At 48.5% G+C, this 16314-nt stretch overlaps 1 protein-coding gene across 1 annotated transcript in view; it reads left to right on the top strand.

Moving 5' to 3' along the window:
• The window catches only part of MAP3K11 (mitogen-activated protein kinase kinase kinase 11), a 188153-nt gene that overhangs the window by 140872 nt on the left and 30967 nt on the right, over nucleotides 1-16314 (top strand). The window contains exon 5 of the mRNA XM_085625821.1: nucleotides 6013-6253. Within this exon, the coding sequence (XP_085481947.1) occupies nucleotides 6013-6253 (241 nt within the window). The remainder of the gene's footprint in view (nucleotides 1-6012; nucleotides 6254-16314) is intronic.

Here is a 16314-nt window from a genome sequence, read left to right on the forward strand (position 1 = left end):
AAAATGAAACTGCAGCTTGTATATTTCCCCATCAATTTTACCGATAAATGTACACTTGCATTTGGGTGCCTAATGGATTTTAGTACCCTGTCCAGCATGAAGCATTACTCATAAGCAGTAAACTTATCTGAATATATTAACATAGTAGTACAAACACACATCTGTAACTGTTTAAAGCTTCATTAGGAAACATCATCCTATTTGTGTTTTTGAACACTCCTACCTGTCACTCTGCACACCTTCTGGTCTGGCAGCTCTCATTTACAGCACTGAGAAGATTCAAAAGAATACATATTTTTCGTGTTTTTTGATACATGTTTAAGAATAAATAGAGAATGAGAAATAGATATTTCTTTGTCTGTATTTATCTGTAAAAAAACTGTAAAAGCAGAAGACTGTGGCCATTATATATAATGTTTCTATGCAAACTAAAGTGCAAGTCGATGGAGATCTAAAAAATGTTCCTTTATGTGCTCGTTTTCTTATCTCCCATATCGTTGTGATAGAGGGTGATTGATATATTGAAAATGCAGTACAGTGGTCCCAATTTAAGATAATTTGTAAAGACTTTTTTATTTACTGCACAATTACTTAAAATCAGTGCAATTGATTGGTTTAAAATCAAGTAGAGAGCAGATACTTTGACAGCATTATATAAAAACGTGCTACAATTTATAGACCCATTGCCCTTAAAATTAAAAGTGAGTTCACCATTTTATCAGCTTAAAAGGAGAGAGGAATATTACAGGTGGCTGGGATCGTATGCGAGCTAATTATAGATATATGCTGTTATCCGAGTTCATCATGGATTTTAAAACTGTCATGAATTTCATAAAACGTATAGCCAATTGCACTGAATCGCCTTTCATACACTATCAAAGCGTCTAGACATGTCCATACATTTAAAATAACCCAAATGGGGCATAGCCAGTAGATTCTCTGGGTATGCAGTTCCTCACAAATATACAATATATGAACTAGTGTTTCCTCCTCTTTGCCGCAGATTGTGTGGCTATATCTTTCTTGTACCTTTGGCCAAATTTGTATGCCAGCAGTGGAATTGATTCGAACCATAATCTAATTAGTTGGCGCTTCATTATTGGCTTTAAAGGGGATGACTGGTAGATTGTCAATCTCCCGCTGCTGTAAAGTTTTGACGCCCAACTGCCGTGGCTCAGATTTTTCAGGGCTGGTGCGTCCCAATGGGCAGAAAATTATTTTGCTTGTTTATTTAATAATTTAGCTGCTGTGGCTGTTGGTATGGAGATGGACTATTTTCGCGCACATCCAGCACTTCTATGCAATGTGTAAAAATTCATGCCAGCTTGATCCTGGGTTGTTTATCATGGTCCAAATATGCCTCTTTAACGTGTGGTCCCGGGCTTGTTTGGCTTTCAAACAGTAGGCTATAAACCTAGCTTTTAATAGCCACTCATGAGATGTTAAATTAAATTCTGTCGGATTTGCGCACGAGAGGTAGAGGTTGGTAGAAAAAATACTCTGTGGAAGCAAGCTGACTGAGCGCTGTCTAACCATGTCCACATTTTGTCTTTGAAGGTTATCGTACCATAGGCCACTGATGGTAAAAATGTATCCTCCATTGTTCGAATTAGGGGAGTTAGATCAGGTGTACTCATGGATTTCCTTACTCTGCAGAAGGCCCCCTGAATCGAATGTGCCATCCCTTGCATTGCTGCGATATGAGTAGCCTATCTTCCTTTATGGTCAATCCAAACTCCCAGATACTTGTATGCAGAGATGGTCTCAATGGGTTTTCCATTGAGATGCCAAGAGCCCTTCCTCGTTATTTGTTTAGTGATGATCATCGCCTTTGTTTCTGCTGTCTTTATTTTCAAGTTGTTTGCTTAGTATAGTGTTAGTGCGTTCAAAAGCCGCTGGAGTCCGACTTAGGTTTGGTCGATCAATATTGTCGTCCGCATATTGCATTGACTGAATTTGAGTTTCAGCAAGTTTAGGGGGGAAAGCTCGAGCGTCTGTTAAACATTCTGGAAGATCTGCCAAATACAGGTTAAAACCAATATACATCCTTGCTTTAGGGCCTTGTTGGTTTTTATTTTATTGGTCGTAGACCATCCAGAAGACACTATGATCTTAACTCGGTGTTCTGAATACATCTTAAGTGGAACGTCAGGCAGTCAATGCCCGTTTCTAACTGTTTGCTCCCTGTGGGTATAGTCCAGTGTCCAGCTGCTATTTGTGGGCAGAGTTCATAGTTCATCATCCGTGTTCATTTCAGGAAAGTACGTTTCCTCTATTCCTATTAGGAATGGCGGTCTAGCCTCCTGCTCGATAGAGTGTATGTATGTATGTATGTATGTATAGCATATTTATAGAGCGCTCCAATCACCCAACGGGCATCCCGGCGCTGTGATCCGACAAAACCTGTAAAAAAGTTAGTACTAACAGCGACAAGCTACTCTATCCTAGGAAACAGATGAGTTTTCAATTGTTTTTTAAAGGATAGAAAGTCTCCAGCACATCTAAGCGGCAGTGGGAGATTGTTCCACAACTTAGATGCCATGTAGACAAAAGAGCGTCCCCCCATCCGCTTCCTCCGGATTTTGGGGACCGTTACCAAACTAGCTGAAGCAGAGCGGAGAGATCTGGTAGGGCTGTACCAAGTGAACATCTCTTGTAAAGGGAGTGGTCCCAAACCATGTAAGGCCCGGAAGACCAAACACAAAGCTTTATATTCAACCCGCTGGGAAATAGGCAGCCAATGCAAATCTTTGAGGGCTGCAGATGACGAGTCAGACCGTCGGCGAGAGAGTGCTAGCTTGGCAGCAAAATTCTGGACCCGTTGAAGTTTGCCCAATGCCGTAATGGGAGCCCCCAGAAGTAGTGCATTGCAGTAGTCAAGTCTACTAAGAATGATACTACGCACTACTTCTGGTCTGGCATGGGCAGGGAGCAGAAGAAGGATCTTCCGCAGGGTACGAAGAAGCCCCATACAGGAAGACACTGTTTTGTCAATGAAACCCTCAAGTTGAAGATTGGGTTCCATAGTCACACCCAGATTACGAACCGAGCTTGCTGCTGCTACCGTGCCTTGAACAGAGGGAGGCCAGAAGTCTTGCGGTAGAGAGCGTGGAACACGATCCACTGAACAATGCAACACCTCCGTCTTGGAGCTGTTAAATTGCAACGAGTTGTTACTTAGCCATGTCGCCGTGGAGACCATACAGTGATGAAAGGTCTCCAATGACACCGCTTTCTCCCCCTCAAAAGAGAAGACGAGTTGGGTGTCATCAGCATAATTGGTGACCGTTATGCCAAAAGATTTGATTAATTTGACCAGGGGGCGGAGGTAAAGATTAAAAAGAATAGGGCTGATGGCTGATCCCTAGGGTACGCCCTGCCCTACCCTTCTGATGGTGGACTTGAAGGGAGGCAGGGCAATCACCTGATGTCTATTGGCCAGGTATGAAACAAGCCAATCTCGGGCCAGACCCATCACCCCAGCCTCCTCTAACCTCCTGGTCAAGATGGCATGGTTGACCGTGTCGAACGCTGCCGACATGTCGAGCAGCACTAAAAAGGCTGCCTGACCATGATCGGCACGCGAACGAAGGTCACTCAAAACGGACACCAAAGCTGATTCGGTTCCATGGGCTGGCCTGAACCCAAACTGCGCTGCGTCCAGACAGTCGTTAGCTTCCAAGAAATTGGTCAGATGTCTTGTGACCAATTTCTCCAAGATCTTAATCGGGAACGGGAGCAATGAGATAGGTCTGTAATTAGCAGGAGATAAAGGGTCCAGTGATTCCTTCTTCAACAGCGGAGAGACTACTGCAAGCTTCCAGCTGTCCGGAACCTGGGCAGAGCCTAAAGATTGACAGCAGATTGCGTGGAGAGGAGGAAACAACTCCTGCCCAAACACCTTCCAGAACTTGTGCGGAAGGACGTCTAGAGGAGAGCCTGAAGACACACTATTAGCTAACGCCACAAATTCTGTAAAGGAGGGGGAGGGAAAACTATCCAGCCTTGCTCTTCCATCCTCCGCCTCAAGTGTAAACATGGGAGTAGTCACTGAGATATTAGGACTCATTTTGCTCAGGATGATTGCAATCTTGTCTTCGAAGGCCGTAGCCAACGAATCACAGAGTGACTGAGAGGCAGGAATGGCGGTGGACGCACTAGCTGGTCGAGATAATTCATTAACCATTTTAAATAGGGCCTGAGCTTTATTGGAGGCTGACAGCAAAGTCTCCTCAAGAAACCTTGCTTTTGCGCCTTTAATCTGGATCTTATAGGCTGCCAACTCACGCCTAAAAAGTAACAGATCCGATGCCAGATAATGTTTCCTCCACCTTCTCTCTGCCCGTTTGCACTGAAGTTTTAGTTGGAGAAGCTCTCTCGAAAACCAAGGCATGGCAACTCTTTTCCTGTCTCGAATCTTTCTTAATGGGGCCAGCTTATCTAGAGACGCCGTAATACGCTGAATAAAGATGTTATAGCTTTGCTCCACATTCTCATCCAGGTGAAAGGTATTCAAGAGCAAACTAGGAAGAGGTTCACTCCTCAGGAGCCTTGACCATTGTCTACCGATCTTAACATTTTCCAAGCTACTACACTTTAGATGATTTTCCGGAAGATCGGCCGAGAAAAGGACTAAGGCATGGTCCGTCCAACATTGTGGTAGAATATTTCCCACCCTTACCTGACCAGAATTGGCATAGATCAGGTCCAGGACATGGCCCTTCTGATGGGTTTTCGAGGCCACCAACTGCTCCAGGTTGATATTACTACATGCCTGGGTGAGGCATGAATATGCTGAGTCTGTTGGTCCACCTGGCCATAAATTGAAATCCCCCAGCACTATTAGTCTGGCATGAGAATTAGATAGATCATAAATCAAGTCTATAAGTTCGGACACAGCCAACATAGCACCAGCAGGGGGTCTATAGCACAAAAGTACAGTAAAAAGCACCCCCCCTGTGAAATGCATCCAAGTCTTTACGTGTATGAATATAAGGTACAGCTGAAGACTTCCTATGGAGTCAGTAAGTCAAGCCCTCACTTAATTTTGTGAAAGGAGACTTATGCATCCAAGTCCCATAACAAAATGAGACCCAGAGTCCTCCGCCCAGTTCTACCCATTAGACTTGAATCCCTCATCTCGTCCACGGTCAGGCTCAGTTACTCCTCAACAGGATTATAGATTTACACCTCTCCTTCCAATCCCCAGTTCCTTGTGAACACAAGAATTAACTGCACTATGATAACAACTTACTTGTCGCTTTACCACACTACTACTTCTTCAATCTGGACATAAATCATCAATTTTGCTACAAGGTTTCATTCCCACAGTTGCACACCATCTTCACTCAAAGATGTGACTCTTAGCAAGGGGCAGCAGTCATTACAAATTTCTCACCCTCGTTTTCAAAACCATTCGCAGCTTCTTGCCCTCATACATTGATACCTACTCTCAGCTCCTGTGTTATCACCCCATCACTAACTCCAGTTCTGCCAACCCAAACCTTGTCTGTTTTATAATACAAGCATTTTTCAAGGTTTTGGTCCTTTAAATTCCTCTCACCCTCCCCTTTGGATTGCACTGTTTAGTCTGCACTGAGATGCACCCTGACTTTTCACACATTCTCTAAAGACTCACCTTCTCAGTAAGAGAAAAGCCAAAATCTGTGTGTTATGCTTTGTTTTTGTATATAGAAACTAAAGCATATACTCGAATATGTTTTGGTTCTATACATCTCACAACTCTACATCTCGAATGTAACCACCCCGCTGACACTAGGTCTTTTTTTTTATTTTAACCACTTTTATAAGGAAAGCTTTCTAGAGGGGCTGTCAATTGCTGAACAAATAAAATACAAATTTAAAACTCGCTGAAAGCACCTATTTCTGCCGCTAAGGCTAGTCCCCTACCTCCTTCCCTAGTTCTTCACGCGAGGTCAGTCAGCATCCGTAGTTTCATCCTGTTCTCCTCAATGTCGTTAAACTGATTGCCCTCTTTTCGTCCACCTGCAGGAGCTGCTGAGCCGCGAGGAAGAACTGAAGCGCGCGGCGCTGGAGCAAAAATCCCACGAGGAATTCCTGCGCCAGAGAGAGCACGAGCTGGCGCAGTGGGAGCTGGAGGTGTTCGAGCGGGAACTGACTCTTCTCATCCGCCAGATGAACAAGGAGAAGCCCAACGTCAAGAAGCGCAAGGGCACCTTCAAGAGGAACAAGTTGAAGGGACGGGATAGCGACAAGATCGGCATGCCTCTCGGTACGGCACTCTGCGCGCGCGCGCGCTGCTGCTGCACAAGGTCCGCCATTGTGGAAAGATGGCTCGAAAACGGAGGAAATGCTAAGCTTGAGCACCTCGCCTACTCTGTTTCTTAAAATAACAATTAGGGGGAGGAGAGGTGGGAGGAGTAATGTTTTTGAAGAGAGCAGGGAATTGTATGGCCAAACAACATCTATTCCCCATGCCTCGCATATGAATAAAACGTTTTTTTTACAGGCGTTTTTGGCCTCACTGACTTTGGGGCCAACATCTGCTTTGTAGGTCTCGCCTGAGCCAGCGCTTTAGCTGGCTAGAGCTATAGAAAGCGGGATTTGGAAGTGCAAACTAGTGCTTTTCAGGCTGCCAACTACAGTGCATGTGCGCCTGGGGAGCGCACCATTTGTCAGCCTGCTGATCACTTTCGCGGCCGCTTTGATGTTCTCAGTGAGCCATACGGCCACTGAAAACATCAAAGCGGCTGCGAAAGTGCTCACCATATGCCAGCCTTCCCAGTGTTACTTTAACACTCACCGCCCATAACCCCCGCCCCCCCCCCCCCCCCCTTCGACCTGTATCTCTCTGTTCGGTTTCCTGCGCGTTCTTTGTTTCTCCGATTAAGTCATGTTTCCTTTTTAAAGTATTGTGTACATTCTGCATATTATTTTGCTCTACAGAATGGCAGATCGATATAACATGCCACACTGTCTGCTGTCCAGGTTAATGTAACACTGCTGCCCCTCTACAACATTCCCAAATCCCGAACTAACTCGCGGTTTAAAAATATTTATTGTGCTGTGGCGGCACCCTGTGGCCTTTCGGTGTAGGTGTTAAGTCGCCCTGGAATTGTTTCTCCTTACATACAGCTTTGCTTGTGACTGATGCCATGCACCTCTGCTAAGTGCCCGCAGGAAATAAAACATGGGCATAGCCAATAGGTCTGTCTTTTGGGACCTTATAAGTGTTTAGTTATGCAACTGTTGCATGGCTAAACACTTATAAGGTCCCAAAGGCGAGACCTATTGGCTATGCCAATGCTTGTTCCTCAGAGGTGTAGCAAAAAAAATGTAGGGTGAAATAAGGCGACCTAATCCAGAGCACATATGAAGTTTAGCAAAAGTCCCTTTAAGAGTGGGGAGGATGGCTTCACTGGGTGGAGCACGTTATTGACCAGACCATATAGACAGGCACAAAGGGGAACAGGGCCGTGTTTGCTGCACCTCAATACTGCCATTCCATTGTGTTAATCACTAGAACCCTTTGTAAAAATAAAAGGATAGGGTAGATATATATTTTTAAGTCCGTATTTTCAGGAATAAAAACGCACACTAATCTTACTTATGTTTAAGCGCTTGCAGAGTTTGTTGCCCAGGCTCTTCTGCATGCCCAGGCTCTGATGTCATGACACTGCAAGCACAAACAAAGAGCAGAGATCTTTGGTTGAAGAGCCACAAGTATTGGAAAAATAGAGGAATATTTTAGGTCAGGTGAGAGATTGTAGTTTTCATAAAGCATTTCGTCCAACATGTCGCTCAATATGCCCTGTAGAGAGTTCTTCAAAATAACATTGTGAAGCATACAGGCTTATTTTGAAGAGAAGATCTAGAGCCATCAGAAGATTCAGGGAGTTTGGGATCTGAGGACCATATGGCTCAAACCTTAAAAGACTTTTACAAAAACATGTTAATATGACTTCAGGACGCAGTGGGAACGGGTGTTCACTGCGCTCAATTGCCCGCTGATGTGTTATCTAACTACCGTCCCATTTCACTCCTCCCGTTGATGAGTAAAATGGCGTAGAGTTATATTAACACTCAGCTAGTGGAATACCTCGACAAACATGCCATTCTTGATCCTTCTCAGTCAGGGTTTAGACCCAACCACTCTACTGAGACAACCCTTATTGGGGTTACGGATCATATTAAAATGGCTTTGGATCATAATAAAGCAGTGATACTGGTCTTATTGGACCTGACAGCAGCCTTCGACACGGTCTCTCATCAGCAACTGATTTTGCTATTGAGGAAGGCTGGTCTGCAGGAACAGGCACTTAATTGGATGCTCAGTTTCCTTGACCAACGCACTCGGACCATCAATTTTGGTCCTTTCCGTTCCCAAACCTTGAAACTCACTAAGGGGGTGCCCCAGGGCTCTTTTTTGAGCCCAACTTTGTTTAATATCTATGTGGCCCCCCATGCCAAGTTCATTAGGGAGTACGGTTTCACTCTTTTTCTTACGCGGACGATACTCAATTGCTCCTGTCCTTTGATAAGGACTCTGAGTCGGTTGATCAGCGTTTTACTAAGGAGATGTCAGCTATTGCAGAGTGGATGACGAACCACTGTCTGCAATTAAATGCATCCAAGACAGAAATTTTGTTGTTTGGGTTAGCCCAGAATTTTTGGTCCACTGGGTGGGGGCCTGCATCCTTGGGTTCTGCTCCTACTCATACCTTGGTGGCAAAAATCTTGGGAGTACTCTTTTATGTGTTGTTATCCATGAAGGACCAAGTGATGTCTACAGCAGGGACTTGTTTCCATACACTAAGCCTTTTGCGCAGAGTGTTCCGATGGCTGCCTCTCTCTGTACGAAGAACCCTGATTCAGGCTTTGATCATTGGCCGCTTAGATTATTGTAATGCACTGCTGGCATCTGCAAATGAGTCCCTACTAACCAGATTGCAGATTGTACAAAATGTGGCGGCTCGCCTGGCCCTAAACAAAACACCTCGCACCTCCTCAGGTCCATTGCTCCAACAACTTCACTGGCTCCCCATCCACAAGAGAATTAATTTTAAGCTTTGTTGCCTCACCCATAAAGCTTTATATGGTGCGAGCCCCAGCTACCTGTCAGATAAATTTAAAATCTACTGTCCGAATCGTCATCTTAGATCTGAAGGTAAAGGGCTGCTGGTGGTTCCCCGATTTAAGAAGTTTAGAACCGGAGGCAAAACAGTTGTCCATCTAGCCTCTAAATAGTGGAATACCCTGCCCAAGGAACTACGCAAATGCTCCAACTTACTTTGTTTCAGGAAACTCCTGAAAACAGTATTGTTTAGAGCTTAAACCTGTCTGCCCATGTTTACCTGACTTACCTGCTTTTCAGCGCGGAGATACCCCATTGGGGGTGATTCCTGCGCTTTACAAATCCCAATACAAATACAAACAAAGATCTGTCCAGATCCAACCGTAAAGTTTATCCAGAGTGAACCGCCAGAACCAAACAAGTTTCTATCCAAACCAGACCCTTGACAGCCATATATATGCTGTGGAGAGGGAGTCACATCAAAGTGTAGCCTAGGACGGGGTGACAGTGAGTTTAGTGGGTGAGGCATCTCACCTACATCACCATCATCATAATAATGAGGATCATGATACACTGTTGAACAGGTTGGCATTATTGTTGTAGCAGGTATGTGTGGAATCTTTCACCCCTTAGTTACTTTTTATGAAGTGTTTGTCTTTTTCTTTTCTTTTTGCGATTGTCAAGCTTTAAGTTAAAAGTTTGTGCAGTTAAGTGTGAGGCAATTTGTGCAGGAAGCAGGGTGGAAGTTCACCAGGAACGCTGAGATGGAGTGGTAAGGTGTCGCCTGTCGATTTGTGGTTGCTTTTGTGGTTGGACTGTAGGAGCTTTACGACTGTTAAGTGTTTAGTAGCTGCTGTATTTCTTCTTTAGTTGATAGTAAACTGAGCATCTCCTCCATCACTTTGAATTTTTTCAAAGCCTTTATTGTGAACGCTGGGCACACTGAGGTGACTGTTCAAGGAAGGTGGACGTGCAAGGATGTACACTAGAACTTGGTCCTTCTTGGATCATTCTTAGTACAACTGTCAAGCAAACATGTTCTTAAAACATGCATAGAGTGCTATTTAGGTCTGCGGATTCAACCACTGGCTTTTTTTCAGCCAGTCTCTTGAAACGTTTGCTTGAGACTTTGAGAATCACATCTTGGCTAGGCCCATCTCTCACCCCATGGCTTTGGCTGTTAGGTGCATCCTTCACACCTCTCTCCAGTGCTTGCACTGAACTGCTCGAGTTACTCCTTTACAACTAGGTAGCATTGCATTGAACTACACAAGGGACTACTTTGTGGTTAGGGGGCTTTCTGTATAGTCCACCTTTCGCTTGTTGTCTGAGTTTAATGTGTTTACATTGCATGTGTTAGCACTTTAAACTCGGGCACTTTTGGCTTTGCTAGTTCTTGTTCTTTCTTTTATCAAAGCATACTGTTCTTTACTATGTTGCCCTTTTCTGTTCATCTCTGTATGTTTCACTGGGTTCTTGACGACTCCTATGTATATATTGGAACTTCTACAACTCAACTCATTTCTAAATTTGGAGCCAGGAGTCGTTCATAACACTTTATTTACTTTCATCCTATTCAAGTTTTTATTTCCCTTCTGGGTGCTCGGGTGCAGATTGATTTCCTGTTGTCCCTGTTTTTTTGCAGGAAGCCGACATGGCCTTTGTGACTTCCTGGCTCTAGACTCCCCGCAGGGGCAGAAAATACTTTATGGCTCCGTATGCACATGCAATGGATCTGTTGGCAGGAATTTCTTTCTTTTTTTTTTTTTTTTTTTGAAAAATTTTATTGAGCAGTAAAAAGGATACAAGCACGGGCCTACAACCACCTGGGCCGGCCGCTAGAAACAAAAAAGGATAACACAGTGCTAAAGTCAAGGACTGGCCCGTGGGGGCTCCGCACATTACAGAAGCTCCGACTGCACATAAGGGAATCAGGATACACACATTTAACATAAATAACAACTAAAAACAAAAGGCGAGGCGAGACGACATGAAATGGGCGTCGGACCACCGCAGGGAGACTCCACATCCGACCACCCGATAGCGGTCAAGAAGAAGGAGGACTAGGAGGTCAGGGGGGGGTTCACGGGAGAGCCAGGTCTATACTCGGATATACCAGATAGGCAAGGAACCTTCAAGGATCAGGGGGACAAGGCAACCTCAGACGTATCCACCAGGGGGGGAGCACAGATATTCCCACGATACTCATTCCACTGCCCCCAGATTCTACCCCATGCCCCCGGTTTACCACGAGCCACATACACAGTCTTCTCCCTGAACATGCACCAGTCCATGTTCTCCTTCCATACAGACACGGTGGGAGGCCGCTGGGAACCCCAAAGCTGCGCTATATCTCTCTTTGCGATCATGTTCCCCAGGGCCGCCCATCGAGTCTGGGCCGCATTATAGTCATTGGGCTCCCACACATTCAGAACACAGCGACGCACCTCCGGCAACAGAGCCACCCCGGTGACTTGTCCCATAACCTCATGCACCCGGCGCCAATATTCCGCCACCTCGCAGCACTCCCATAGGATGTGGAGAAAGGTGGCACTAAGCCCACAGCCCCGCTTACAGAGCCCGTCCTCAGAAAACCCCATCGAGACCAAACGGGGACCCGTCACGTAAACACGGTGGAGAATCTTAAGCTGGACCAGACGGAGACGGGCCGGGATGGCCACCTCCTTAGGGGACGACAGTGCGGACTGCCAGTCCTCGTCGTCCAACTCCACCCCATCTCCCGTCCATGCCTCCCGAAGACGCACCAAGAGGTCAGCCCGATTATTGATCAGTTTTTTATAAATCAGAGAGATAGTACTGTCGGGAACGTGACCATCAAGTATGCGGTCCTCGAGGGGCGAAGAAACCGGGACCTTGGTCCCTTCCCCAAGGACCGAGAGCAGGGCATGCCGAACCTGGGCATAACGGAAGAACTCCCTTTCAGTAAGCTCGTATTCGCTCTGGAGCGCCGCAAAGGTTTTAACCGCGCCTTTAACCCATAAATCTCCCACTCTGCTAATACCGATCGTGTCCCAGTGCTCAAAGCCTTTCGTTGTCCAGAGGCTTCCCAAGCGGTCTGAGGCGAATAAAGGAGTAGCACACGTTAAACGCTCACTCCTGCCCATGGCTACATTCGCCGCCTTCCAGATCCTTACCGCAATCCTAGTAGGGCCCGTGAGGGTCCTTCCAGCCGATCGGGAGTAAAGCGCCCTGTTATAGTTACCGCCGGGAAGCAGGAATTTATCCATCTCATATGCCGGATTCAATCCAGGAGCATACGTGGCATGGTTAATGGCCGATAGCTGGGAGGCCCAATAGTACCGTCTGATGTCAGGAAGCGCGATGCCCCCGTCGTACCAGGGGAGAGTAAGATTTGCCAGGGCGATACGCGCCCGCCCGTCCCAAACCAGTCTCCTCTGCAGGCTCTCCACCTCCCGAAAGTAGGCCACCGGAATGACGTCGAAGGAGTTCTGAAGTGCATAAAGAAATCTGGGAAGGGACATCATTTTAAACAGCGCTGCGCGCCCAAGCGGAGACAAGGGCAGCTTACACCACCGAGCCGTATCCACCCTCAAACGCCGAAGTGGAAGCAGGAGGTTCTGCTCATAGCGAACCGCCGGATCCAACGAAACGTACACCCCCAAGTATTTAAAGCCGGACCGAGATGTTTGGATCGGAAGCCGAGGCGGCAAGAGAGGAGGGCCACCAGAGATAGGATACACGCAAGATTTGGACCAGTTAATCGTCAGACCCAAATTTCTCCCAAAGGAAGTAAGGACATCGAAGAGAACATTAAGCGACTGCCGCGGCGAGGCGAGGTACAAGAGAATATCATCCGCGTACAACGAGACCCGGTCCTCGAAGCCCGGGGCCCACCGGATCCCTCTGATCGAGGGCTCCCAGCGGAGCCAGGCAGCGAGCGGTTCCAAGGCGAGAGCAAAGAGCAGAGGGGACAACGGGCACCCCTGCCTAGTACCCCTTCCGAGCGCGAAAGGCTGAGAAACCCGCCCATTGACAACCACCTGAGCCATTGGTCCAGCATAAAGAAGCTTCACCCAGCCAAGAAATCCCTCCCCAAAGCCAAATTTAGCCAAGACAGCCCAGAGGAATGGCCACTCGATAGTATCAAAGGCCATCGTGGCATCTAAAGAAACCAATACGGCCGGTTCGGAGAGGTACTCCGACCTAGCGAGGACGCCGTGGAGACGCCGCAGGTTAAGAGCGGTATTACGATGAGGGATGAAGCCGCATTGATCCGGATGGATCAGATCACAGATAACGCTCAGCAAGCGATTGGCGAGGACTTTAGCCAGTATCTTGGGCTCGGCGTTCAATAGGGAAATAGGCCTGTAGGAGGCACAGCGGTCTCGTGGCTTACCCTCCTTGGGAATCACGACTACAGTAGCCAGACGCTGGTCGGCGGGAAGGGAACCCTCCTCGAGCGACTCCTGAAACATACGACGGAGGAAAGGCGCGATTTTATCCGGGCGTAATTTATACAGTTCAATGGGCAGGCCGTTGGGGCCCATAGCCTTGCCAGAGCGCAGGGAGCGAATCGCAGTGGCAATCTCTTCAACAGACAAGGGGGCGTCCATCCGCTCACGGTCCTCGACAGACAAGCCGGGCAGAGCAATATCCCGCAGCAGGAGGCGAGAGTCATCCTCATCCCTATCAGTCACCGGGGAGTACACCGCCCGGAGGTGGTCAGCAAAACACTCCACAATCTCACCAGGCTCAGTCACACACACTCCATCCGAAACCCGAAGCTCCGGGACCACACGATTCACTCTCTCCTTCTTATCCAGCCAAGCAATCAGCTTACCCGCCTTGTCCCCGGCATCATACAACCTACCCTGCTGCTCCCTATACAGAGTCTTGGCAGCGTCAGTAACAAGAGACTTGTATTCAAACTGCTTCAAGCTGAGGGCATGCAGCCCATCCGGAGTGACACCCGCCTCCAAGGCCGCCTCCAGCCCCGATATGTCAGTCTCCAGCTTCACCACCGCCTCATTCTTAATCTTCTTAGCCACCACTATCTGGGAGAGGGCATGTCCGCGGAGTACTGTCTTAAAAGCTTCCCACAGGGACATTGAGGACGACACCGACCCCTCATTCTCGAGGAAATATTGGTCAATCGACTTGACCAGGCTATCGCGAATCGTGGGGTCTCGCAGGTACCAAGGGTTAATAGGAGCGATCCGCCCAGCAGACCGCGTCCCTGTGTCAAAGAGCAGCCACAGTGGGGAATGATCAGAGATACCCCGAGCCAGGTGCTTAACCTCTCGAATCCGGGCAGTCTGGGCCGCGGGCATAAGAAAATAGTCCAATCTGGAAAGACTCCCATGTGCCCCTGAGTGAAAGGTGTACTGACATTGTGTCGGATGCATTAACCTCCAACAATCTACCAGACCAAAGGTCTCCAAGAGTCCGCCGAGCCATGCCTGGGCAGCGGGGAGGGCCCTGGGCGGGTGACGATCCCGGTCACCCGAAACCACCGAATTGAAGTCCCCGCCCATGAGCAAAAGACTGTCCGGAAGCTCAAGCAGCATGCGACCCAAGTCTGAGAAGGTGGAGTTCTGGAGGCCCGGGGGAACATAGACAGAGACCAAGGAAAGGGACTGCCCCTCCCACCTCCCAGTCAAAGCCACATAGCGCCCTCTATCATCCGGGACTACCCTGGTGATCTCTAACGGAAGTGAAGATCGCAGGAGAATGCCCACCCCTCTAGAACCGGTGGTGAAACCAGAATGGGCCACGAGGCGGTATCCCCCCCTGTTCATGGCATGACAAACATTACCAACCAGTTGCGTCTCCTGTAAGAACACCACATCAGGAGTCAGACGACGCAAATACTGCAGCACAACACCCCGTTTGATACGGTCCCCCAATCCATTGACGTTCCATGACATCAATCTCAACCCGTCCCCCCCCATCCCCTCCAGTAGAGCAAAGGTCCCCCAGCAGATAGCGCAACACCCGAAACTGGACCAGAATCAGTACCTCGCCTTGAGAACAAAAAACACACATCAAAACAACCCCTCCCACCCCCCAACCCCCCCCCAAATCCAACTCCCCCCACCCTGCACCCCTGCTGTCCAAAAAACCACCCCAACTTGCAGTGTGCCTGTCGCCCTACAAACCCCATTCTACGAAAAGACCCCGGAGGAGGAAAGGGACCCGTCCCCGCCCGCCCCCCACACAGATCATAGTGAAACAAAATGAACAAAAGAAGTAAAACCCAGCCGAACAGTGCAAAGTGGCAAAGTCAAGGACCAAAAGTCACTCCGAAGGGGACCCGCCACCCTCGGTACCGGCAGAGGGCCCAGGCCGGTCACCCCGGTCCGGCAGCGAATCCAGCCAGTCACTCACAGTCGCGGGAGAGTCAAAAAAGGTAGTCCGATCCTCGTGTTCCACTCGGAGCTTAGCAGGAAAAAGCATAGAGTACTTAAGGCCCAGGTCACGGAGACGACGCTTCACCCCCTGGAAACCCATCCGCTGTTTCTGGACAAGTTGGGTGAAGTCCGGAAAAAAGTTAATAGACAAGTTCTCATGATGAACCGGGCCGTGGACCCGTGAGGCCTGCAGAATCGCATCTCGGTCTCTGTAGTGGAAAAGTTTGGCGACTATAGGCCTCGGGGGGGGCCCCCGGTCGCGGCCGACCGCCTGGAACTCGATGGGCCCGCTCCACGGCAAAGAACTTACTCAGGCCAGCGGGGGCAAGCTGTTTGAGGATGAGCTCCTCGACCAGGAGGTCAACCGGGCGGTTGTCGGAGGACTCCGGAACGCCTATGACACGGATGTTATTGCGTCGGGCCCGTCCCTCAAAGTCCTCCAGCCGCCGGGCCATCTGATCGTTGGCCAGCTTGAGGTCGCCAAGAGTGGTCCGCAGGTCCGATACATCCGCACCAAGGGTGGACGTCCGCACATGAAGCGCTTGAACCCTCTCGTTGGTTTTAGAGAGATCCGCCCGAATTAGTGTAACATCAATAGCCACCGTGTCGATTTTACGGGCCAAGGCCTCGTACTGCGTAGCGATGGTCTCCTTGATGCCGTTAATGGCGCCCATGATATCCTGCAGGGACAGCTCCGGGGAGACGGATGTGCCACCTCCAGCGTCGTCCGGGAGGGCACCGGCCGCTCCAGGGGACCCTCTGCCATGAGTGTAGCGGTCCATGTTGTTCGTCTGGACCGGTCCCCCACGGAGGGATGTCTTAGTTTTACGCCCCTCGGGGCCCCCCCTGCCTCCCATGAGGACCACG

This window comes from Triturus cristatus, chromosome 9 (assembly GCF_964204655.1).
Source record: "Triturus cristatus chromosome 9, aTriCri1.1, whole genome shotgun sequence".
NCBI lineage: Eukaryota > Metazoa > Chordata > Amphibia > Caudata > Salamandridae > Triturus > Triturus cristatus.